At 40.1% G+C, this 27,302-nt stretch overlaps 1 protein-coding gene across 2 annotated transcripts in view; it reads left to right on the top strand.

The window, feature by feature from the left end:
- Window positions 1-579: 579 nt before the first annotated feature.
- The window catches only part of TRIM24 (tripartite motif containing 24), a gene marked incomplete at its 5' end in the record, with an annotated part of 56,085 nt that continues 29,362 nt past the window's right edge, over window positions 580-27,302 (top strand). For both annotated transcript variants that reach the window (XM_083859545.1, XM_083859546.1), the window contains 2 exons: window positions 580-949; window positions 23,754-23,872. In XM_083859545.1, coding sequence (XP_083715671.1) covers window positions 580-949; window positions 23,754-23,872 — 489 coding nt within the window. The remainder of the gene's footprint in view (window positions 950-23,753; window positions 23,873-27,302) is intronic.

Raw genomic sequence — 27,302 nt, 5'->3', positions numbered from 1 at the left:
CCTGTCCAAGGGACAAAGACCTCTTACAGAATCACAGAATTGGTCAGGCTGGAAGGGACCACAATGGATCATCTGGCCCAACCCCCCTTCTCAAGCATGGTCATTCTAGAGCACATGCCACAGGACCGTGTCCGGACGTTTCTTGAGCATCTCCAGTGAGGGAGATTCCACACCCTCTCTGGGCAACCTGTTCCAGAGCACGGTCATGCACGCAGCAAAGAAGTTTTTCCTCAAAAGGAACTTCCCGCCCCCCCTCGCCCGGACAGAGCTAGGTACGCACCCGGCACACAGAGCGGCCGCCGGTGCCGGGAGAGGGCGGGGCTCCGGGGGGGTGGGGCTCGCGGCGGCCGGGCCGGTTCCCGCGGGGCGGGGCGGGAGGGGCAGCGCTCACGGCACGTCGCGGGGGCGCGGCCCGGGCGGGGCGGGGCGGCCGTTGGCCGGGCCGTGGGGCAGCCGCTGGCGGGGCGGGCGCACAAACACCCGCGGGGCGGGGGTCGGGAGGCGGCGGCGCCGGCGCGGGCGAGCGGGCGGTGAGCGGCGGGGCCGCCCCGCCTCTCCGGCGGCGGCCGGCGTAGGACAATGGAAGAGGCGGCAGCGGCGGCGACGGCGGGGGGGCCGTGCCCGGCGGACCGACCAGGGGCAGCGGCGCTCAGCGGGGAGAACGAGGCCGAGAGCCGTCAGGGCCCGGCGGAGCGCGGCGGTGACGCGGCCCCGCTCAACCTGTTGGACACTTGCGGCGTGTGCGGGCAGCCCATCCAGAGCCGGCGGCCCAAGCTGCTGCCCTGCCTGCACTCGGTGTGCCAGCGCTGCCTGCCGCAGCCCGACCGGTACCTCATGCTGCCCCCCGTCCTGAGCCCCGCGGCCGCCGCCGCCCTCAAGGAACCGCCGCCGGCGGCGCCTCCCTCCTCGCCCGTCTCTTCGCAAGCTTCACCCCTGCGCTGCACGCCCAGTAAGTGTCCCTTCTGCCCTGCCCACTTTGCCCCTGCCCGGTGGTGCTGCCCGCTCCGCCCCGGGGCCTGCGGGTCGCGCTGGGGGGCCGGAGCCGGCGGTGCCGCGGGCGGGTGCGGGTGCCCGGCCGGAGCCGCCGGGGCGCGGGGCTGGCGGGACGGCGCTGCTCGCTAGCGCCGGGGCTGGCGGAGGGGCTGTGCTTCGGCTTGGTTTGTTTTAATCCTTGTTTTTTAAATTTCCCACCTCGGAGGGAAGGCAGAACTGATGTGCTTTCCCAGGACCTCTGTGCGTGTATGGAGAGGGGCGGTGAGAGCCGGCGGGCCGCTCCGGGCCGCGGGTGCCGGGCCAGGCAGCCTTTCTCGGGAGAGGCTTTGGCTCCCTCCTGGCCGGCGGGCAGCCTGAACACGGGTTGATAACAAGGCACAAAAGCGTAGCGAGAGAACAGACTTTTTTTCGAGTGGTGCTCGGAGCGTGGAGCGCGGCCGAGGGGGAGCCCTGTGGGTGTCACCCGCCGTGCGCCCGTTCGGCCCGGAGCGACCCCGCGCCTGGGCCGGACCGGGGCTTGTCCGCGCCGTGGGCAGCCCGGGTGGCTCTGCTAAGGCAGGCAGGCACCACTTACCTGCTAATTACCGTGCCGAAGGGACAATGCCGCGAGGAAGTTTTGTTAAGCTCCTGTACTGACACAGTAGCCTGTGTCGATGTATTCGGAAAGTACATATCGCTGTCGAAGATGTGGAATAAGCTCCTCTAGTTTGAAACTGTTTTCCTAATGTTTTTGTTGTTCGGTTTGTTTTGGTGGGGTTTTTTGTTAGGTTTTTTTTGTTTGTTTGTTTGTTTGTTTTTCCCTAGCTCTTGTAGGCTAGGTCTAATGAATCATAGTTTTGTTAAAGGCAATCTCGTCTTAGAAAATGTGCAACCAAGCATCCTGTCCTGGAAGCTGGTCAAGGTCTTGGAAAAACTTGTGTAGGAAAGAGGAAGTGTGATGGAAATTGAACTAATCCATAGGTATTAGTGGATTGTTTAGGTATTGTTGGAATGTGTAGTGGGGACTCAAGTGAAAAGTAGTAGCCCCAGGTTGATCATTCTTAAGTCCTTTAAGTGGACTTAAAAAAACTTCACCATTCTGCCAGAGTTCTGACCAAAGATTACCACTTGAATATGTAAAGCGTTTGCAGGTGTAAAGGAAACACCCTTTCACTTCAGAGAAAAAAATACTTGGAGCAGTTAGAGATTTGCTTCAGAATATCTGCGAAACTCCCAAGTATGTTAACAGGATATGCTGAGCCTCTTCATCTGTGTGAATGTCTGTGTTAGTATAGTCATTCAGTCTTTAATTTTAGCGTGTAAAGTATGTCGTAGTCAGAGTGCCTAATCGAAAGTTACAGAATGGGAAAATCTGTGAGACCCAAAGCCTACATACTTAAGCTTGATTAATTCAGGACATGTTATTGCTTATATGTCTGTGGGTAGAAATGGGAAATTCTGCATGGGAGGAACAGAAAAACACAGGCTCTGGAGTATGATGAGATATTTGGAGAAGATATACTTAGAAATAGTAAAGAGGGCGTAGATACAAGCTCAGGAGTTTGCCAGGTAGTGTAAGAGGCAATGCCATCATTGTCTTCCGAGATTTGAGGTCATGAGCAGCACAGGTCCGTTCCCTATTTCTGCTATATTTATATAGAACATCTGGGATTTGTGGCTGAATGAGATATAAAAATTAAAAGATTAGTGCTGTTCAAACATCTGCTTGATAATGACTCACAGCAACAGTAAACTTGCAGCTCTGTTCCCTCCTTTTGATTGTCAGTTGGTTCAGTATGAATGACTTTGACAGTATACATACTCCTTCTCAATCTACAGATTCGCAGACATACTGTATTTTTGATGACAATTATTTTAACCCTGTTGAGTTTTCTCCCAAGGTGCTTTCATGCTTCCATACTAGAGTTCATTGTCCAGTGGGAAGAAGAAACTCACACTCGCCTTGAGGCATTTTTTATATCTTTTCATGTGTTTGCCTTGGTTAAAATCGCAGGGCCTGTATATTAGCTAGCTATGGCTATATACTTGGTGAAGTGCATTGTCTACTTTCTATTTTCCAACTGGTGCAAAAACCCCCTGTGAATTTGAATTTAGGATTGGAAAAAACCCACCTGTTATTGTCCGAAATGGATTATGTAGAGGATATTTGTTACAGCTGGAGGAGTTCTTAATTTCTCAAAGGATAATAGGAAGAACCAAAGTAGTGCAAAACTGTTGCCTCTTCTGGTAATATGTTGTGCAAAATGCTTATGAGGAGTGACATGAAGAAATAAACTGAAGAGTATAATCTTAGAAAGCTGGATAACAAATGATTTTTCTGATGTAAATTATGAATTACTGTGACTAAACTGAAGAAATTAACATCAAGGAAGCTGTTTTCATTGAAGGGAATGTCCCAGGTATGGAACACAATAGAATTGCTAACTATGAAAATATCCTGAGAGATAAGCAGAGAGGTTGCTTCTGCACCTGTGCTGAGCACTTGAATTGCACAAAAATAAGCCTGAAGAAAGATTGGTAGAATGAGGTCTGTCTTGAACAAAAGAGAGGATGTGATTTGAAAGTGCTTCAACAAACCAGCCTTGTGTTGTATGAGTACTGAAATTAGCTGAGAAACAGGTAGCTAAAGAGGTTGAGTTTCAAGTATAATCTGAAGACACTTTTTGTCTTTGTTAAACTGTTTCCAGGAAGAAACATTCGTTCACTTTACTAGAATAAAATGTGCCTTCAACTTCCAACAAACTGACAAGTTATTTGTTGGCTCTCTCTGTGAAGATTCTAACAACTAATTAAGGAGCCGTGAAAGAAAAGACTTCAAGCTTAAAGTGAATTAAGAATTCTGGAGTTGCTCACTTGAATACAAGATTCAATGTGGATAACAGCAAACAAGCGGCAAGATGTGCAGAGGAGTTTCATGTGACAAATGTTAACTAGTATTCCTCTTGCAAAGGCAAACTAGTGGAGAGGCCAGTTGGCATGGATGTATTCTATACTGCTACATGCACTCAATTTTGAAGTAGAATAACTTCTACAGAAAAGAAAATCTGGAGTTTCTGATTTCTCTACCATTCCTGAAGTTGGAGGTGTTGAAGAATCATCAGTATGTTGGACACCAGTGGTTTTAGCACTGGAGACCTCGCTGCTTTCTGAATGTTCAGTGGTAGCTTATTTGCTATAAGTGATAGTTTCGGTGTTGTATTGCCAAAAAATGGATTGCCAGACAGAACATTATGAACTGCAGGGAGTGCAGCAAGAGCAGCTCTCTAGATGTGTGTCATGGTTTGACAAAACCAGTGAGAGGCTCCAAGTCAGAAATACAATGTAATAAGAAGAAAGGTAAAAAGGTAAAATAACATAAAATAAATGCAACAACACAAAAGACCACTGACAGAGTCAGAATACAACCTGAGCAGGGTGGTGGAAGCAGTCCTGATGAGGTGGTATTCCTGAAGCAGTGATCCTGTAGAAAGGTCTGGTAGCTCTGGTCCTCTGGAAATCCACTAGGTAAGGGCTGCTTATCCTGTCCCAAATCCCAGATTCTATCCAGGTGAGAATGCTTGGCTCCTCCCCCTGGGCAGAGCACCTCACAATGGGATGAGGAGTTGTGAAGTGGGTCCTTGATGGCCCATTAAACAGAGATAACTCCTGGAGGGAGTTACCTGTGAGTCATGGACAAGGCGTTGATGGGCCATTAGCGGAAGAGCCCAAAGCCAGGGGGGCCTGGGAAGAACACTGCCCCACTTGGTTTCAGCAGTTCATGAAGATGGTGATAGAGTAAATACTTTGTGTACATCCTACACTACAACCCAGGACAATACGACACTTGTGAGCAAGTCTCTACAGCCACCTGTACTAACTATTTGGCAAAGTTCATGTGAGTTTTCTTTTTGTTTCTCAAATAGCCATTCTTTACTGTCCAGTTGTGCGAGTTACAACTGGAGCATACACAAAAAAGGCTGTTTTTAGAAGTCTGCCACTTGCCCAAATTTTGTCTGGGCTGCACTTCAGTGAGTGAGTAGTAGCCTGTACTTAAAGAGTAGTGTTTGTAATGTGCAGACTCTCATAGTACTCGTCTGGAATTTTCACATGTGAAATCGGTACATGAAAGCTGCAAAGTTAGAGATTGAAATTCTGTTCCCTCTCAAAACTTTTCAAGTTGCAAGTAGCTTTGTTTGCTCTTCATCATAAATCTGTGCACAAAATAGACTTTGAACTGGTGCGGGGAATGGAACTATATAGCAAAGTTTTATGGAGGTATCATCATGATGTCTTACTAGTCTCAATGCCAAATCAGTAGACAGAAACTTTTTTTTTTCTGTAACTCCTATATAGCAAACCTGCTAGCAAACAAATTCGTATGAAGCTGTTAGAAGCACATAATGTTTGGACAATCCCATGATCTGTATTCTTGGGGAGTGTCTGGACTAACATTTCAAATATGCTCAATACAGGCTAAGTAAGGAATAAATAAGGATAAATACTTCAGAGTTACTAAACAAGGGTTCAGAGATGTTAGTATTTCAGGTTAGTACTTCCCAGAAACACTTGCTTGGCAATACAATTTAAAGTTCTCTAATGATGGGATGAAGACCTTACCCTTGACTTCCCCTCACATATGTGTGTGGCATCTGCTTTATTATGTCCCACAGTCAGTCCTTTTACAGATAGCTTAAAATTCTTTCAGATTCTCGTCTGATATTTATATCTGGACTTTCCGATGTCATCACTTCATTCGACCTTGAAAATACAGCTTTTGACATCGACTTAAAATTCATTACTTGTCTCTTTTCTTACTTCCCTCCTTTAGCTGGATGATGATTGAGACCTTTGTTAGTGAGTTTGAAGGCTATAATACTTCATTTACTGTTTCTTATGGTGAAGTTCAGTTTTGCTTCCGTGTCTTGGTAGTCTAAGAATACTTAAGATTCTTGTTCTAAATCTGCTGCTACAAATGAATATTGCTATTTCATCCTTGATAGTGCCACTTGCTTAAAGCAAATTCTCTCTATCTTTGCCATTACAAAGAGCCCATGTTTTATTTGTGTGGCTGTATACTCAGACTTTCATAAATGTGGTTGCATCTGTGCATCCTTTTCACAAGAAGGATCTTGTTTCTGCTGTGGTGTATCAAGAAGTGAATTGTTTAATCTCCAACATAAAGGAGATTTTGGAGTGCTAATATTTAGAAATAGTGTATAGGAAAGCCATAGGAAAGTCTAGTTTTCATTCTGTTTTGGATTTGTGCTTACTTTGAATTGAAAATTCCCAGAGCCCCAGAGATTGCATATGTGAAATGCATTTATCATTTGAGGTGAAATACAATATTATTGTTTTGATAGCCTGTAATGGACAAATCTCTTGGTTAAAAAGTTACAAAGCTAGTAAAAGCTTAAAGTATTAATGAATGAACTATTTAGAGAAAGTTCTTATTTTGCTAGTTATAATAACCTTCTTTTAGAGAAAGGTATGCTCTCAAGATCCATACAATGGGATATGATACTTACTGTACAAGTGTAATTTGAAGTAGAGATATATTTGCCAAAAGTTACTGCTTTCTCTTCTACCAGGAATTCTATAAAAATCTGGAGGCATGCCTATGCAGCCTTAAAGGCAGGCAACTGCATGTTGTGGAAATAAGCTTGAATCATGCTTGCTCTGATAGATGATTAATATAAGTATGTAATAGATGTTTGTCTTATGTATGCAGAATAATATTTCTAGGGTAGTTTGGATGCATTCATGTTCTTGCTTCTTTCGTGCACAGAAAGTGGGAGATTGCTCCTAATGGCTTCAGTTGTTCATCGGATGCGTGTTTCAATTGCAGTTGCCAAGCTCATTCCAATTGGAAGCCTTAGAGAAATTAGGCTGTACAAGTTATCAAAATAGCTGTATCATTGTGTGAAACTTCTTTTCAGACAAAGATTTATATCCTCAGAAGCCAACCTAGCTCTGTTTCAATACAAAATCAGCTTATAATGTCTCTGGTTAACAATTAGTACTTTCAGCAGTGGAAAAGAATTCTAGATCATAAGGTGAAAAGATCATAAGGAAAGCAAATATAAGGTGAAAGGATCATAAGGAAAGCAAATATATACTAATGTATTAAAAATTCTCAGGTGTCTAATTAAAGGTGTATTGGGTTGTTTTAATGCTTATAATTGAGATATCGCTTAAGAAAATGTCTTGTCTGAAGAGCAAGGAAAAATAATGGTGCATATGTTCATAAAGAGGCAAGTGGAAGAATGTTTTTGTGGGCTAGCTTATTCCTAGGAAAAATATCCTGAAGAATGTGCAGCGGGCTTTTAGCTTGGTCTGCTGAATTTCATGAGTATTACAAAGCAAAGTGACTGTGTTCTCTGAACTTCACCCATTTGTTAAGTTTGAGAAAGAAATTTTGTTGGAACTCCTGATTCTGAATGTAGTGTTGTTAAAGAAACTTGTCTTTAGTACAGGAAAATCTTTATGCCAGTATTGTGTATGTTTGCTAAGATGCTGTAGGAGGAATTGCCATATTATTTAGTGGAATTTCCCAGTAACGGTAAACTTGTAAAGCTGGTATTTTGCCTGTTGTATCTAATCTAAAAACAAGTCAGGGGAAAACCAAAGGAACTTCAAGTGAATTCTAAATAGGACTGTATTTCAGGATGAGTAACTGGCTACATTAAAAAATTCATTATTTCTGAAATTGGTAATTTAGACTTTTAAAAGGTTTTTGCAGTAAAATAAAATACTTTAATACAGTAATACAGTGGTTTGACCTTGGATGGATGCTAGATGCCCACCAAAGCTAGTCTGTCACTCCTCTTTGCAACTGGAAAGGGGAGAGAAAAGGTAGCAAAAGGTTTGGGGGTCAAGATCAGGATAGGGGAATCACTCAGCAGCAATTATCATTATGGGCAGAACAGACTCAGTTTGGGGAAATTATTGAATTTATGACCAATCATAATCTGAGTAGGATGATAAGTGAAAGCAGACTTCAAAAAAACCTTTCCCCCACCCCTCCCTCATTCCCAGGCTTAACTTTGGGCCCGATTCACAATCTCTCCCCGCTGAGTGGCTCAGGGAGACAGGAATAGGGGCTGTGCTCAGTTCAGCACATGATGTTCCTGCTGCTCCACTGTGAGGTCCCTCTGATGGGAGACAGCTTTCCACAAACTTTTCCAGTGTGAATCCTTCCCACAGGCTGCAGTTGTTCGCACACAGCTCCAACATGGGTCATTTCCATGGGCTGCAATCTTTCAGGAACAGCCTGCTCCAGCGTGGGCCCCCCAGGGAGTCACAAGTCCTGCCAGCAAACCTGCTCCAGTTTCCTCTCTCCATGGATCCGCAGGTCCTGCCAGAAGCCTGCTCCAGCACAGAGTTCCCATGGGGTCACAGCTGCCTTCAGGCATCCACATGCTCCAGCACAGGGCTCTCCATGGGCTGAAGGTGGTTATCTGTTCCACAGGGTCTCCATAACACACTGGTCAGGCAAGGTTCTTCAGGTGCATGTGGCCTGAAGTGTGGGTTGTGGGCCAGTGCAGATGATCCCACTGAGTGTTAATAGTACAAAAATCTTCTATTGGACTTGCTATTTTATGTCTAACTTTTATGTGCTGTAACAGTTTTCTGATGCATTCTTTTTTCTTTGGCAAATTTAAAGGTCACAGAAAAAACATTTTCATAGAAAAATTCAGTGATGCTTTTAAATTTTACCTTAGCAATTAGGTAGCTATGGAGTTGTGTATATTTAAAGTACATACTTGCAGTTCAAATGTGCTTTGAAGGTGTCAGTGACATAGTTGAACTGACCAAATTATCTACTTTTTTGCCTACCAGCCAGAGAGTATGTATAAAACCATAAATATTTACCATCAAAGAAAGCATGAAACAGTTGTGTGAAGTAACTAAGCAGATGAGATTATTTTTAACAGGAAACAGTCTTGCAAAATCAGCTATGAAACTGAAGGTTTAGCCAAGGAATGTCCCAAATTACTTGATACCATCTCTTCAGTGATTCAAGTAAATGCTTATTTGAAGCTTTTATGTGGGAGAAAATTGCATATTACCTTACGTACATTACTAACATGATAGAGGACTGATGTTAAACAATGTTTCTAGTTATTTTTGAAGTTTATCAGTGGTCTATGGGAAAAGGATTACAAGTAAGCAAGACTCTGCTCTTTGAACTGTACTCATGGGTTTTGAGGGCCCTTGTTTGTAACGTGGATTTGGGTCACGGAGACATCCTCATTTCAAAAAAGAAATCTGTAGCTCTAGTGCTGAATCCTCTGTAAGTGAGAGTACATGGACAGGGGAACTAAGCCATTTGCCTTTTGAATGTAGAAAGATTTCTGATTAATAACTTAAGTTGCCACAGGCAACTTAATATTAAAATGGAGCGTTTCCTTTTCAACTGTAGTCCCTCAAGTGAATATAGTGCAATTTGAATAAAACAAGACTGTAGTGCAAATACCCTTTGAACTAAAATGATTGCGTAATTTGAAAAATGACTGCATAATTTCCCCAATGAGCTAACACATCTGTCTGGACTGTAGCTCGTAAAAAAGAAACAAGACTGTTAACATACATGTTGACTTGGAACCCCGCCCCCCCCCCCCTATTTTTTAGGATGCCTACCTGAGGTCGGAAAGCATTTAATAAAACTTACTTGATGGGCTTCATTTGTTTCTAGGCATGTGCTCTAGAGTCTGAGCCTGGTCAAGGATGTGTGAGCTGAAGTTTGTTGGACTAATGCCGTAATCCAGCCTTCACGCAAGTTCATGTTGTGCTTTAGGCGACTGCTGCTGAGCCTGCTATGTCAGGGTACTTATAACACTGATGCTCTTAAGGGAGGGAATGCTGGCAGCTGCACAGGGAATGAGTAGGTGGAAAGAAAGAGGGAGAGAGCTGCAGCACTGCTACGACTGGAGAATGAGACATTTTTAAGTGGGAGCAAGGTTCTAATTTTAAATGCAGGGTGCAGTGCCTCAACAAAACAGCCCAGCACCAACAAGTCTGTTACTAGAAATAAGCAGTGTGCAAAATTGTCCTCAACAGCTGTAGGAGAAGGGAATATAGGTGACCTTGTCCTTGATAAGTAACAGCTGTGTTAATTACCAATACTGCCTCACCCTTGATAAGTCACAGCTATGTCCAGTAAAGAGAAGAGTGGTAAAAGGGAGTGGGTTAGCTGGTGAAGGGATCATCATGGAGAATAATGAAGGAAGAGGAACCTAGAGGAAGAGGGAATGAGAGGCTCGTGACAAAAAAGGATCCTGGAGAGAGAGAATCACTGCTGTGAGGTCAGTGTGGGTCTGTGGTTAGAGCCTGTTGTTGGAACCTGCAGTCACAGTCTAGCTGGGTAAAAGCCTGCACTCAGAGTCTGCAAACTAATATCTGCAGTCATAGTCCAGCAGGAAATAACCAGCAGTCAGAGGCTGCAAGGGAAACCTCCAGCAGGAGCTTGCTGCAGCCAGAGTCAGTGAGCAGTTGGAGTCAGGATGGCTGAGCTGTAAAGAGGAATAAACCCAGGACCCTTCTCACGCTGTGATAAACAAGAAATCTGTGCCTTTGCTCATTTCTACCCTTTAACAAAGAGCTGCTGCAACAAACAGTGAAAGTGTGAATTGAAACACATTTTTTTCTAACCTGGACTTTGCTTTAAAATGAGTAAGCTAGTTGCTGAAATAATGTAGGAATATAAATTACATGCCATCTTTGCCAGTTGGTTTAAGGAGAAGGAGTAGCAGCTTTGAATGTTCTTTGCCTTTGGAAAAACTTCGATGACTTGTAACTATTGTTTCAACAGTTTTCAAGTAAAAGTTTGAATTCATAGCATTGCCTAGCTATGCTATGAATAGACTGCTATGACAATAGAATGTGTTTATATGTTTTATGCTATGACAGTAGAATAAAACACCATTTTAGTCTGAGGACAGTAGAGCAGAACAGCACACCATTGGAGAAATAGATAAAGGATGTAACTTAGGCAAACAGAAGTCCTGCAAAAGGCGACTAGGATGCCAGCTCAGCTTTGCAAGGCTGACAAAGCAGAAGTTACAGAAAACAATGATAATTGTGCTTACTCAAAAGTGGGAGTCAAGGAATAGCCATCTGAAAAGGACACTGTACATTGAAGACCACTGAAAAAGACCCCCAAAGAACCCTGTAAGGACTCCCAATGAGGGGTGTGACTATGTCAAATGAACTAATATATATACTTCAAGTAAGCTAATAGCTAATGAATGTGTCATTGGTGTGTATGATGAAAACCTGTTTACTCCATGCTCAGGGCACTTAATTAGAGTAAGGATCCTCCAAGTGACCAGTGCACTGGAATAAAGAGCACCTGCCTTCTAATGCTCAAAACTTGTTAGATGTTGGAACCCTGGAAGCTGAAAGTTTCGGACTTTCTGAGCTCAGGGGTTAGATAGTTTCTCTGTGGCTGATTTCAGTATGACAGCCCCAAAGTGATAAATTAGAGTAGCAGGTAGTTCATCAGTTGGCCACTGAGATAAAGACAATCTGTTTAGCAGACTGGCTTTGTTGAATGAATATAGAGCTGTATAATGATGGGTAGTGAGTGTCCCATAGTAGGACCTCAGTAATGGTAAAATATCTGGGAACTTTGATACTCTGGGGGTATAATATGTCTGAATTGTATTTTATCTCTTTTGTGTGTTTATGGATTCCTACTTTTTCTTGCTTAAGCAGTTGTTCTTCAGCACTCAATAGTTCTGTTCTTTATTTGCTTTTGTCTTGTTTGGGGGCCCTTCATCACACATTAGTAGCTACTGTTCTCACTTGTTTTAGCGTATGGACTTTGTTGAGCTTACTAACTACAGACTACTTGGCCTTCCATAGTTCAGTTTTATCTTCCTGAGTAGGGAGAAGGGACTGTGAGGGTATAACCTGCTGCCTAGCATATCTTGGAAATCACTGAACTTAAAGTACTTAGATTGTTTAGTGTAATCAACTGTTAAAGGAACTTCCTTTCTTTGGAGGAGTTCTAAACTTTCTTCAGTCCTGTCTGTATGCAAGAAACTCAAATGTGGTTTCAGAGCTCATGTGTTAAATATTGCCTGAGTATTCCCTCAAAACAGACACATAGAATTCTTTCCTTGGATAAGCATAGGTGGTATTCAGATAGTTCATCTGAATGGGAATCCAGAAATGCTAGCAGCTCTTTTCGTCAAATGTTGCACTCCAAGTTGTTAAATAGAATGTTTGTTTTCTGCTTCATAGCAAAGGCAGAGTCCAGTCTTGCAAAAGAGTGTTCAGAAGTTTCTGGAATGGAACATGTGGGAGGACCTGTGGTTTTCCCACATCTAGTAGTGAATTTTAAACAAAAAAATGAAAGAAAACAGTCCTTAACTTATGTTTGTCATAACTCCTATCTGTACCATAAGAATGACTTGCAAATATTGCTTTTGTCACTCAGTAAATAAGTATTTCATATATGGACTGTTGGCACTGGCACCATCAGTAAAATTGTGTGCATCTTTATGGATTATGCAGGGAGAGAGTTCTCTGTTGCCTTTTGCTTTTCAGAAATGGCCTTCTAGCTGGTCTAGATACAAGTTAGAAGTGAAGCCATGATTTGTGGTAGCTCATGTGTCTTCTAGATTATCATCACAGCCATTGGCATTCAATGGGGCCAAAGATATCTCTTCAAAATAGTGATTCCAGAAGCTGTTTTGGCAAAATGAAGATGACTTTGTTTATGGGTATCCCAATAAACAGCTGACAGTCTTCTTTGCTGCATTCCACCCTTTGTGCAAAAACTGAATGTAGTCTGGATTCTTTAAGAAGCTAAATGCTAATCTTGTATCCTTTAAAAGTCCATTTAGCAGCAGTATTACTGTATTGTGTTCCAATCTGATATTATGTATTGTGTGTTTGTTTTTGTTTTTGGTTTTTTTTTTTTTTCCCTTTTCCCTGCTCCCAGTTCCATTGAGATGAGGTCAGATTTAAAATGGTTTCTTTGGCTGCCTTTTTAACTGATTTAAGTTTTTGAGACTATAGTGTAGGTGTTGTAAGCTGTGGGATGTCTGGCTTTAAACTTTTGCCAGAATCACTGTTGTTCTGGTTAAAGTTGTGGCTAGTTGTTTTTGCTTTTTATTTGTCATTATGGCAGACAAGTAGATTAAGAACCACAATGCCATGGTGGAACTCTTGTCATTATTCCTTAAAAATAAAGAAAGAATAGAAGTACAGTTCTAGTTCATTCCCAAGCTGGTATTGGATGCCAAATGTAGTATTTCCAGAACTTCATTATCAATCCTTTGAGGCAGTATGGTGCAAGAAGGTGGAAAGAGATTAAGTGAGTCTAAAGGACAGAAGGTATATAAATGGCACTTACGAAGACCAGTTTTGGTAGAGGATGAATTTTCTTAAGCTTCATTCTTAATGCTGAAAGTGTCATGCTGGGAAAGCATCTCTAAAGGAGTTCTTTAGTTCTGAGAAAATGGAGGAAACTAGATTTCTTCAGTGGATGTTCATTCACATCAGCCAACAGGCTCTGGGTCATGGTTCAGTTACCTACTTTAGATTAGATTACAGCAACAGAAGGAGGTACACCATGGGAACATAAGCAGTATCACTGCTGGCTCTGTAACCTGCTGTTTTCTGAAAGCTGTAGGGCAGCAGTTAGAAATCTCTGTTGTTTTTATTTGATCAGTTAGTGCATCTCTTCAACCCAGAAGGAATATGTTTTATTAGTTACATTCAATAATTTTCATATTAATGCAATGTCAGAAGATATGATAACGCTGCTTCTTAATTAATGCTGGCTCTTGCAGGCTGCATAGCCATATGTGAATCTCACAGTGCATATATTGCTCCAGCTTGGTAGTCTTAAAGCTATGCGGGAAGTGGAAAAAGCTGGGCACCCTGCTCTTTGAACCCTTACAACGGTGCTGTGGCATACTGGGCGCATGTAAGAGAAGAATGTAGAGTGAGCTGGCTTTTTATTCCTGACCATCTGCCCCCAAAATGCAATCCCTGTAATTTGCAGTATACTTGGAAGATAATCTCCTCTCTTAATGACTGATTTTAGAATACTGGAAGGATTCTTGCAGCAGGGGTGGATAAGAGTATTAGTGTAGTTACTGGGAAGTGGATGTTTTTAAGGTGTAATTCATCTGACCAAGTGTAGACATCTGCTTTAACAACGAGACCACTCATGACCTAACTATTACCTATGTCTGCAATGACTATGAAGGCAGCTTGATGTAACTTTCGGATGAATCCCACTGAAGGTATTAAAGGTTAGTAACACTACAAAGAAACTTTTTCCATCTTTCGGGTGGAAAATTTATTCCATGGAGTCAGCATAATAAATCAGTATTAGTTTTGTGGTACCATTAAGAGTTGCTTTTTCATAGATGCAAAAATCTTGCATGTGACAAGCTTTCTTGTTGAACAGCTTTTAAATATAATGTGCAGTCAGAATAGACTGGAATCAGGAGTCTTGGGTTATATTACTTAAATAAATTGAATGGCTTGGAGCTTTACTTTTTTATTCCATTAATAATGTCGTGCAGAGCACTCAGACTTATCTGATGTAAACTGCAGGAAAGCGTTATCTATATTGTTTTCTCTTATTAGAGTGGGAATTTCCATCAGACATTTGTTGTACTTTTCATTTTCTCTGTCCCTGTCAACAGCAAGCTTTAAAAACTAAAAGACTTTAAAATACTGCCAGGTCAAAGTATTTGTTATATAATAGACTTAATTGCAGCACAGATTGAAAATGTACCTTTAAAAATACTCAGAACTTACTGATAAATACATTAATTCCTCTTTCTTGCTGTTGAGTATCCAAGTGTTGGGCAGTGTACTTGGATGGTAAATGTACTATTACCATAGTGTTGTTGAAGAATATATTGAAGAGGCATTAATTAGTAAAAAAATCTCTTCTTAGTATTAATCAGCTCTTTTTTCCCCTGCACCCTCTCACCAAACAAAATTACCTAATCAAAGCCAGAACCTATTATTTTAAATCAACATATTATTTCTATGTACTTTTTTTAAACATCCATTTCCTGCACAAATATTTTATAGATAAAGTTGGAGTTCTCCATTGTATTTTGCATCACTGTTATCTATATTTTGGGATAGTTTGAAGGAAACATAATAGAGGTCATGATGACTTCTGAACTGTCCTTGAGGAGAACCTCAAAATGAATATCCATGTAGTAGAATATGGACAGATGCCATGAACACAGTAGTTAACAAGTTGATGCCTCTGAGTATTGACACTTCAGCATTTTAAATCAGGTTTTCCTTTGGAGCTACAGACTGCAGTTTGTTAGGGTGCAAAGATCTGTGTGCCTCAGTTGTGTTCTCCAACAGGAATTTAAAATCACAATGTCAAAAATACGTGGCATAGAATTGGCAGGTGAGTTGAAATTCAGCTGTCTGAACTAGAATATCTTCTGCCATTTCTGAATTTTTGGAATGCCTGCAATATTTTAAAAAGGGATGGTAGATGTACTGCACAATCCACAGGAGCCCTGTTTCCTTCTGGAATAGTAGCTGGAAGTCAGGCATGATATTACCCTCAAATTAGGTATGTCTGTTTAGGTACCTGAATTGCTCCCCTGAGGCTAGTGGCTGGAAAAATGAGGGCCAAGAGGATAGTTTGCCAAGTCTCTTAGGTAGTTTGCAGTTACTGAGTGATTGAGAATGGAAGGCGACTTGTGAAGGAACAGGTTGCAAGGATTCATCTGAGCACTTGAAGAGGAGAGGGAGCAACGTGAGCTACTCAAAAGCCTTGAGTTGCATTATCATTCCTGTTTGGATGACATTTATCCTGAAATACTCTGTCTAAAGCCTGTTACCTACTGTTATTACTGCTGGTTCTAATTTGGTTCCCTTAATATGATCCAGATATTTAGAAGTTATTTTTTGAGGCTTTTTTTGTACCTTCACATCTGCTCAGTGTTAATGGGAACATTAAGGTAGCTGGGGCTAAACAGAAGTGAGTGAAACATTCACGAGTGTCACGTGTTGGAGTGTAATTTTCATCCTTTCAACAAAGAATTAAAAAGAACCAGCTCCTTCAGTGCCTGAGAAGGGCTTGGTTCTTTGGGTTGTGACTGGCTGCAACTGTCCAAATTATACTCTGCTAACCTGCTATTTTTATAACAATGATTTATGGGAATAGATGCATTGTACTGCAACTGCTGAACTAGCAGCTGGTGGTAGATGAGAACTCAAAAAGATGAAGACCAGAGTATGAAATGTAGTGCTACAAAGAAATGATTATTAGCTGTGTTGTGCTCTAAGGCAGGGTCGATCTTCGTACCAGAGATTCTGACAACAAATTTTTATCCCAGTCTTTTTTTTTTTTTTTTTTTTTTTTTTTTAAATTAATTATAACATGTTAACATGCTGCTATTATGGAGAAAGGTACTAATTTCCTTGTTCCAGAAACACATGGATACAATGGACTTAAGTGCTGTTGGCAAGATCCTGGAGTATCTGTTAAATGGTATTTCAGTAAAATGTATAAATCTAAGCAGCATTAAACCCACTTTCAAAATGTTGTTTCAAAATTAAATACTTGGCTGATCAGAGAAAGCTATGCAAGAATATCACAGAATCTTCAAAATCATTACATGTTATATGTCTGAATTCATTACATACCATTTGGAAATACTTGACAATTTCAGGACTGGAAAGAATGTATTTTAATTTTGATGAAAGAAATGCTCATCACAGTCAGCAATGACAATTGGCTTAATTGTTCGCAGCTTCTGCATCATCATTTAAGCACGTTCATTGCAAGACAGTGAGACTTTTTGTTTATCATCTTGTACTTAAACATTGTCTGTCCCACAATAACAATGTTTCCCTTTATTAGCACTATGACACTTCTTGTAATTGTGTTGTTGAGGAAAATGCATTGGACAGCTTTGGATGTGAATGTAAACTATGCTATCAGAATTTCTTAAGGTATTCAGAAGTGGCTGGAGAGTCAATCCTTGTAAAATTTACAATTTTTGAAGTCTAATGTATGCTATCTAAAATGTTTGAAGATTGGGCATGTATAGCAAAAACAATGAACCATTTTACAGAGCAGCTGAAATATTTTAATTTGGCTCTGCAGTGCTTTCCAAGAAAGTCAATGTACTGCAGCATAAAAACTGGCCTGTAACACTCTTCCATAGGGGGGATTACAGCTAATAGTCTTTGTCTGCTTTTCATTTATTTGCATTTTAAAGGATATAAAATAAATTAACAATTAATTATAATTTTAATAAACTTTTTGCTAGATTGTTGGTTGGTTGGAATGTTTATATCTTGGCAGTAGGTGCCAGTTTTCCCTTGAGATGTATCTGCTTATTGGTTTAACCGATCTCCTCTCTACTAGCAGCAGCAGGCTGTCACAACTAGATGGGAGCAGCTTTTTCTGGAACAAACTGGTTTGAAGAAGTTGCCAATTTTGCAGCACCAGTAGTGGCTTAATGAGAAGCAAAAGGAAAGCAGTAATTATTTTTAAAATTGATTCAGACGTTATTGCACATGATACTGCCTCTCAATTTTCTAAGTGTTTGTTCTTAACTGGGAAACATGACCTGTGTAAATATAACAAGCTTACCCTCAAACCCATGCATTTTAATGAAAAGGCTTGCAAGTATTAATGGTATCTATAGAAAGAGCAAGAGGAGAAAAGAATCTGTAGCTCACATTTGAAACACACCAATTTTCTATGTAGTTATGTTAAAAATCTTACAGCTGGTGCTGCCTTCAATCTCTGACATACTTATTAGTTTTAATTATTGTGTCCATGTTTTAAACATTTTAACTGCATGTGTAACTTGCTGTTAATATTTTTTGTTCTGAAATCTGCGTAGTTAGAATTTCAAGCAAAACATCTGTAAAACTGGGAAAGATTGCTGTACGAAACCCTAATTATTTATTCTGTAATGACTATGTCATTGCAGGTAAAATTGCCAGTTGCTTCTAAGCACTGTATTTAATAAAGAGAGCTCTCTTTCAGAAAACTAGTGGGTTTTTTGACTGATTTAATCTGAAGAAAGGGAACTATTAAGTCCTCCTTTTTTTTAGTAAAGCGCTTTGCATCTACTAACAAAAATAGCCTCTTGGATCTGCAAATGATCATCCAGTGGCTTCATTAAATTGGCTCTGAAACCTGTTTGCAACAGTGAAGACGCAAATGAGTCAAAATTGGGGCAAACCGGACCAGTCTCCTCCTATTGTCTTGGGATGCTTCAGTGGTCTTGAATGTGCTCCCAGGAAATTGAGTTTCAAGTTGGAAATAATACTGTATAAGCTATAAATCCATTCTGCTGAATGGCTTGAGATGCCCTTGTGGGTGCAGCATGTTACTTGCGAAGAAGACTCAAGAATGAACCATGATTTTTTTCCTACTTAAAATTCCTACCTTGAATTCCTTGAAAGAGGTGCATGTGTTATGAGCCTGTAGCCAGTGGGGGAAAACACTTTCCTCTCCTGGCACAGCCCCATTGAATCCATATTGCAGTCCCTAATCCAGCTTATTTTGTGGCAGCACAAATCTTTCTGTTGTCATGGGATAGAAATGAATGAGTGAGGGAGCCAGCTTTGCTACTTTTGTTAGCATTATAGTGTTCTGGCCTGGTTCAAGCAAAATCTGAATGTGGGATTCCACAACGACTTAGTTTTTTTTAAGAATGCTAAGAAGGGTGGAGGTCTTCACTTTTACTCCTTCTGCTTGAGCTACATACACTTGATCCAGCTCCCTTTACAGCTGAAAAAGCAATGCTCCTGATGCTAACTAAGATCCAGCTATTGAGATATGCCTCTGCCCAAATTAAGGTTCAAACAAGATCATATGCTGAAGTCAATAATACAGATTTTATTTAACATAGAATATCAGGAAGAAAGGTAGAAAGAAACAGAAAAGAGAGCAGAAAGAAAGATCAGGTGGAAGATAGTCACCACCTGTAGTGTCCTTCTGATCCTTCTTCACCCTGGGCTTCTTGGTTGTGGGAATCTCCAGGTCTTTTCACTGTTCATGCATATTAGCAAAGAAACAAATTACTGGTCATTGGCTATAGCGTTCTACTGTTCTATTGGGTAATTGATTCCCTTGCTTCTAATGCTAATTAGTCCTTGTACTCAGTCTTCCTCTTTCTTTGAGTTGGTCGTCCTGATCTCACCCTGCTGGAATGATGTTTTACCAAGTCCAAGCTGATTTCAGCACAGTTGCTGAGCTGGCTTTCCTTGTGGCCATAAATTCTGCGGTTCTGTCCATTTTCAGTGATATGTTCTTCTCCCCCAGTTTTGTTAACTTCCGTTTAGATCTGAGATAACACTCAGACAACAGCACCCCTTTAATCTTATCTCACACTCCTGCTGTGGTGGCTTATCTTACAGTCCAAGTTCCAGGTATCAAGGGAGGCATTTTTGGGCAGCTTCAGTGGTTGGTGGTGGCTGCAGATTTCAGCTGTCCCAGAACTTGGGGTGATCTTTGTTTGACCAGTGATACACATATGAGCAGTTGCTTCCTTACACACATTTCCACAGTGGGAATTTTCATCTGGATGTGTTACCCAGAATGAGCTAACCAGGTCTCACTTCTGCCAGGCCTGGGGATAGTGCTCTCCTGTCACTCCATTCTTTGCTTATCTTATGGCAAAGTCCTTCTGTGGTTGTAACAATGTTTGAGACAGGCAACTGGGTTAACTCCTTACACCTGGAACAAAGGAGCAGATAAAAATGTGGGATCTGCTCACTCACTTACTATCCTCACAATTATCATGATGATGATTATGAAACTCCTCCCAATTTATTAAGTCATATGTTTTCACCTCTCTGTGCTTGCTCCATTAAAAAGAAGTAAGAATTTTATACAATTACTTTGACGAATATAAACCCTGATACTTGAGATCGTTTGTTTTAATTCACCATCCTGAGGTTGACTAAATCTGGTTTAAAACTGATTTGTGTAGCATTAATCAAGCCAAGATTATAACAAAAGCAAATTTACCCTCACGCAGTGGTAGAAGAAACCCCTGACATGTAGCTGGACAGCATAAGGAATTATAGCAAAGAAAATTAATGAAGATTTTGGGAGTTGTAGGCAATTTTTTTCCTCTTTTTTTTTTTTTTTAATTTTTTTTTTTTTTTTTTTAATTTTTTTTTTCCATCTCACATTAGAAATTTTAAGTGATTTCTTGAACAGGTACTCAGCAATATTCTGTTGGCACACAAACAATTTGGTTTATATTAGTATGCTTCCTAATTTCTTGCCTCCCTTTCCTTATCTTCCATATTTTCAACTCAAGCTGATTTACAAATGCTAGTTAATGCAGCTGATCTGATTCAGTCGCTCCAGGTTTAATCTTCAGTGGTGGTGTTGTCCTCTTCTCATCCTTGTGCTGCTTCTCATGTTGCTTCACTGTAGTCAGCAATGCATTTGGTCAGTGAAGTGGAACAGGGGATGAAAGTGAAGCTTGGGAGAGCAGGAAAAATACATCCATGTCTGAATTGGTTTGCCAGTCTGTGTCAATACCCATCTCCCAAACACATGCAAAGACTGACTCAGACACCTGTGCTGACCTTAATAAAAGTGTGAGAAATCAGGTTGTGATTTGTGTCAATCAAACAGTACTTACCTGTGTATGTGTGTCTGCAGGCAATGCGGACAGAGACCATGGGATTATTATAAAGAAGAGTTACAAAAGAAAAGCAGCTAAGTAAGGCATGGAAGTGGGATTTAACAAGGCAACTATACAACAGTAGGCTTTTAGCTAACAGTTTGTTTTAACAACAAAATTGTAATTGTTTGCAAGTAATTAACATAAGTGTGAAACTACCTTGTAATATAAGTTTCAAACTATCCTTTGTACAAGTTATTTTTTTGGATATGGAAGAATTTTTAATCGCTTGATGAGGGTAAGTAAGACCAGCGTAAGCTGAGAGGCCCTACAAAGGCATTTTGGAGCTTGCTGACTTTAGGTTTTATAATAACTGAGAGAGAGACCCTAAACAGACAGGCATCAAGGTATGCTAGCTTTAAGTTGTGTACTGATTGAGAGGAGGCTTGCAAAATGTATGCTGACTAACAGAATATATGTGCTTGCTTAAGCAAACTATATAACCAAAAATAATGGTAGTGGAAAAAGATTTTAAAAGAAGAATGAGAGGCTGGAGATGCAGCAGAAGATCATCTTGGACCACCTCCCCAACAGATCTTCAAAAACCACAACTGCTGAATATGAAGAAAAGCAAGTAAAAAATAACTGAAAAATTGGGGAAGTGAAGTGCCTAGAATGGTACAAGAGACCACCACTTGAGAGCTGAATTCATGTGTTGCTTGAATTTGTACGGAGACCCCTCGCACACCCAGTGCTGTCACTTGCTCACCCTTTTATCAAACAAATCAATAAATTGGCTATATTGCTTGATGTATTGGGAAGTGTAGCTTTTCATTTATAAGAAAAGGAACAGAACATAATGATGCCTTACTTGTCTAAATAAGGGAGCAATATGTTTTAAAGAAGTAGATAAAATAATGTATAAGTAGACACACAGGATGCTCCATGTGGCTGGAACCATTGGATAAACAGATAATGAGGAATACAGTGGGTTTTGTGGTAGTTATGTAACAAGAGGTAACAGTGCATGGCTTAACAGAAATTCAGGGAAAGGTTGTGCGTAACACTGGGGGCTCTCAGTGAGTACGGTCACCAGAGATCCCTTCAGAGGACACTGTAGGAACATAAAAGGACTTCTTCTAAGAGGTGGATACATCCAAATTAGTTCTAGGAAAAGTTATGTGTAAGTATTAGCCAGGAAGTACACTGTAATCAATATTTATGATCATGATGGAATAAATACCTTTTTGTAAGGTTTTGCGACTCATCAGATTAGAGGAAATAGCCTCTGCGTGTCCCGTGTGCTGCAATAAAAAATGCCTGCTTTTTAATACTTCAAATTGTGTTAGAAAGTTTCCTCCCTACCTGATTTTGGTATCAACCTGGAGCATCGTGCTTTGTCAGGGTCAAGAATGAGCAGTGAGGAACAGGGAGGGTGGTTTGTAATTGGCACTGTTGAAAAATGTAAAAAATAGTCTTTTTTGGAAAGTATGTAGCTTGAGTATTAGGAGATGTATTCACTCTTGACTGTGGTAAATTGATTTGCTTAATTACAGGAGAAATTCAGTACTTGCAATTCTGCTAGCTACTTGACTTACCAGAACTGAATTTCTCATTTATCCTTGCAGATGATGGTATAAAAAATGTTGGAAAAGTTGTAGCCAAAAAATGGAATTTGTATATCAAAGGAAGCTGCACAAATGTGTACTGAAAATGGCACTTAGAGTAAAATCAGGCTTAACACCATAGCTGTTCAGATGAAAGTGAAATGCCTTCATAACGAGTGAAAAACTGCTTGCTGATTTTCCAGAATGAAGAATTGCTTTAGTAAAATGGGGGGACTTTCATTAGAGCACTGCTTCATCCTGATTTGCCAGTTAAATCTTGAGCATCTGTTGGAGGATTCTTATGAAAAAGTTACCTTAATCTTGTATGAAGCACTTGGAGTAAGGAATTAAGTTCTTTCACAGAAAGTGAAATATTTCATAGTTTCTGTACTTCTTCATTTTATTGTAAAAATGAAACAGGATCAGATTTAAGCCCACACTGGTTTAGTTAAACATGCAAGTGTTGATTTACATATTGGTGTTGAATTCATTGAGTTAAACAGATCTTTTTAAGGCCCTGAATCTCTCTCCCCTCAAATGGGAGTTGAAGGTCTAGAATCTGTGTCAGTGTAGACTTGGATGACTATTCTACTGTAGGCTTTTTGCCTGTGACTTCCATGTCTTAAGTGATTATTTCAGCCTAACTTAGTTTTAATTGCTTCCTTTTTTGCTTGTAATGACTATGGTAATTTTCTTCAAGTAAGATGTCAGTGCCTAGCATTTTAGAGATTTTTCTTGGATGTTAAAAACAAGCCTCAGTGCTTTTCTGCAGAAAAAGGTGTCTACTCAAAAATGTTTGTATAGATATTTTCCATTTCAACCTAGTCTACTCACAGCTCAACCCCAAATTTTGAGCTTTACATTGCCCTTTCCATTCTGTTGAGAAGACTAATCGTTTAACCCTTTGTGTTACTGGTTCTCAGCTTTCTTCAGCCTGGAGCCTAAGTATGTTTCTGTCTTAGAACTGTACCCCATTGTATCATGTAGAGGAGAGAAGAGAGCCTTGCTTATTTATTCCTAAATTCATCTTGCTTTCTCTTGCTTAATGTGAAGGTAGTCATGATATTAGTACACGTCCATTCTTCCTCTCTACAACTCACCTCATTAATTTTGAATATACTACATCTGTGTTCTCATATGACATGGATGAAGGTCAGTCACGTCACACTGCTGGTGTGTGTATGTAATACCACTCAGTGTCACTTACTAATATTCCACACTAATAAGTCTTTATTTTAATCCATTCTATAACAACAAATCATCAATGGGAATGCATTCCCTTTATAGTAAAATAATTATTTTTTATGAGATTAAAGCAAATTCCTTATGGCATTGAAACAAGAAAGTGTTTGACCTTGGCTGATATAATTATGTCATCAGGGAAGAACAGGTAAACGTCTTCAGTGATAAATGAGAATTTGCTTTTTCTTGCTCACACCTTATTGACATGAAAGTGTTAAAACGTCATTTCAATAATATATATCCTTGCAAGTTGTCTTTGAAGTTGTTTAATATATCTTAGTTTGTGCACGCATAATCAGATATTCTTTTTTCCCCCCAGTCGGTGTTATCCGCTGTCCAATTTGTGGTCAGGAATGTGCAGAGAGACACATCATAGATAACTTTTTTGTGAAGGATACCACAGAGGTTCCCAGTAGCACAGTAGAGAAATCAAATCAGGTAAGTGCATTAACATGTAATCAAGTTAACACCTTTTGGATGTGTGTGCATATCCTTGGCTTCTTGCTGTGTGGCCTTTTTGCTCTTCATATGCAGACAGAACTTCAAGTACTTAGACATCGCATGGGGTAGCTACTCTAGAAAATCAGTTAAAATGTATGAAAATGCATGTGAAGACATGGTTCTCTTACCCTAAACTATTTTTAATTGTTGATATAAACTTGCATCTTAATAGCAAAAGATACAAGTAAGGAATAGACATTAGAATGGCAATATCTGTACTTCAGACAGGGTACTTGAAGCACTCTTGGAAGCAGAGACTTGAATAATACTACACCAGGAGACCTAAATGGACTTTATCACATTATTGACAAAACATGGCATTAAATAGCTGGAATCCTGTTGCCAAGGAAGGGGCTCAAAATGCTAATTGGGGAGGATGGTATATTGTAGGGGCTTCTTGTTTGTTTTCCTTATGTGGACTGCCTCTTCTTCCTTTTGCAGTCAAGTAATAGCCATCTCATAGAAGTTGCTTATATGGAATATAATAAATGGATATGATTTCTGCTAACTAAATTGTAACTATATCAACATTTTAGAAAATAATTGTTACAAAGTAATAAAGGAAGTTAGTGTCAAGGAGCAGATGGGCTCCTTTTGCAGATGTTACATGTAAAAATAGGATACAGGATGTAGTTTTGAGATAAGTCTTGTCCCAAGACAGAAATGACCTTGAGATGGAAAAAGTTGGGACAGTTTCAAGTAAAGGATCTGAAGCTGTGGTTTTACAAGGCTAATTTTTTTGGAACATACTGCTTACTTACATAACACAACGCTTAGTACACACGCACAACCTGTGAGGTTAACTAGAAGACAAAAGGAGGAAGAGTGTAAGTCTTCATCACAGACCTCTGAAGGAAGACAGAGGACCCCCTGGCAACAAGTGAAGCATGCGCCAGAAGAATAAGTGACATAGATTTTAGGATTGGAAATAGGAGAGAATTTACAGGAAACATTGATGGATATGTATTAGCATATGGTATATAAGTATAGTTTGAAATGTATTGTACGTACGTGAGGAGGGAGATAATCCCTCTCCATACCCAGTCGGTTTTGCTTATGCCATATCAGAACCTTAATTACACTTAATCACTGCCAAATGTTATGTATAATCCAAGTGTATTTCATCTCAATTAAAATGCTGCTAAAATTTAACTTTTTTGTTTATTGAATTGGACATAGAGAATTTCATTTATGACAGGAAGAATAGTAATATTGGAGGGTTTTTTCTCATGTTCTTTTCAGGAGGCAAGTACTAGCGAGTGTGGAAGCAATACCAAATGAACAGTCACACCTTTGTATGATCACAGTTAAACAATCTCTGTTAGGAAAATATTGTGTGCCTTCAGTTTTAGCTAGTAAGGGAGTATCTCATGCATCTCTTTAATCATGAACTTTTTATTAAACTCCAGCAATTTACTTTAAATAATTCAGCCTCTTTGTATGTTGCTGCATTCTTCTCAAGAATAGTACAGTAAGGTTGCTGTATCAGTGTGGCTTGCATTTAAATTCATGCCTTAATATTTGATTGGTGGTCTCCTTTTATTTTGAAAATTCCTTTCTTCCGCTTTCCCATTCTAGGGAGCCTGTATCATTGGCTCTTGAGCTGTTTGCTTCAGGGGCAGTGTCTTAGAGGTCTTTTATTGTGCGTTCTGCTTGTTTCAAGGCTCAGCTGGAATTTGTGTTTGCGTGTGTGAATGGTCACATCTCTCGGGAACAGATGACAGGACCCAGTCAGGTTTGTGATATATCAACTTGATGGCTATTGAAGGCATAAGTGGTGTCATCATCTCTGAGGAAGAGGACTTGTGTCTTGCAAGCCATTAAACTGTTCTGATTTGAAAGAATTTTGAAACTGGATTTCTGAGGAATAGTAGACCTTACCAGAAACTGAAATTGATTTGTGAGTTGCTGGAAGTGCAAGCTGTGTTCTTGCAATGTAGGACTATTTGAACTTGGCTTTTTTTGGATTTGGCAAGGGGAAACGTTGGTTTGTTTTTTTTGTCCCCTGGGAATTGCAGGATAGTATCTGAATTTCGCAGATGGTTTTGAGATTTATACAGTCTTCAATACTGTACCAGTAAGATTGACAAAATGAGTCATCCCTGTTGAAAATTTCATCACAACTTTTATAGTTACTTTAAAATTAGGAAGAGAAGCAACATAACAAATAATGTTATGCAGAAGCAGTCCTAAATGTTGTTTTTTTCTTGAGAGGGTAGGACTGTCCCATAGCCTTTGCTTAGTTACATAACAAGTCTTTGAAGATGCTACTTTGGGGAGTGGTGATAGAAATGGAATTCTTTTTTTTCTTGGGAGTAGTAACCATGTTTTCGTAAAGTCTCTGATCACCCCCTTTCCCCTCACAATATTTTTTTGCTTCCTGTGAAACTTAAGTGGAGAATTCCATTCATTGAGTGTTGTGAGCAGATATCAGGGAGGTTCTTGAAAGCATTTATGTTTCCTTAAGGTCCCATGTTTCCTTAAGATCCTTTCTAGACTTCGATCTTATTCTTCCATTCCATGTTTGTTTCTCCCTTTCCCTGACACAAACCAGCAGGTTTGCACTTTGAAAGTGACTCTGGTCTTCAGCTAAGGTCCTTGGCTGAACTCAGCACATTTTCTGTAGCAGTTGAAGGCAGACCAGCAGACTTTGCTGATCTAGCAGAACAGGACATTCATGTGTTTTTTTCTAAAAAAATGGAGCTATATGTTTTGTTGGATGCCTGCTGAGTGTGTACCTTACCTCTTGGAAACGAATGATGTGCAGTTCCCTTTGAATAGATTTATTTTAGTATGATAATGCAGCTTTTTGTGCATTCCTTTGTATGTTGACATAAGAAAAAAGCTACACTGTTCTGTAAACTTCTCTGTTGTGGAACAGCAAAGTTAAATCAATAATAGTTAAACGGATTAGTGTGTTGTCCAGGGGGAATATTATGAGGTTTAATGATAATACAGTCTTCTAATCAGCCTGTCTTGTTTTGGCTTTGAAGGAGCAAAGAGAAAAGGAAAAAAAATTGTCATTAGCATAGGCAACAGATCAGAGAAATTAAAGTAGAAAAGATACAAACACTTGCAGGAAGTATTGCATCAGAGATCATCCAAATTCTATCCAAAACTGCAGCTATTTTATAGGATTTTTCTACTGAGATAGTTAATTTGTCTTCAATAGTTTTGCAGCTTTATTTGAACACTTAAGAAATTAGAATTGGAAGCAGGGCACAGGTTTTGTGCAAATAATGTTGTGGCTTAGAGCGACTGGTCTGTATGATTAGCCTTATATGTTTGTTGTCAGGAAGGACTGCTTTATTTCAATCCAAGAGATACTGCAAAAGATCTCTTGCAAATGTAATGCTTTACTGTTTCA

This window comes from Zosterops lateralis (assembly GCF_965231275.1).
Source record: "Zosterops lateralis genome assembly, chromosome: 4".
Taxonomy (NCBI): Eukaryota; Metazoa; Chordata; class Aves; order Passeriformes; family Zosteropidae; genus Zosterops; species Zosterops lateralis.
The sequence above is the reverse complement of the archived record's forward strand: the minus strand, read 5'-3'. Positions and strand labels throughout refer to the sequence as shown.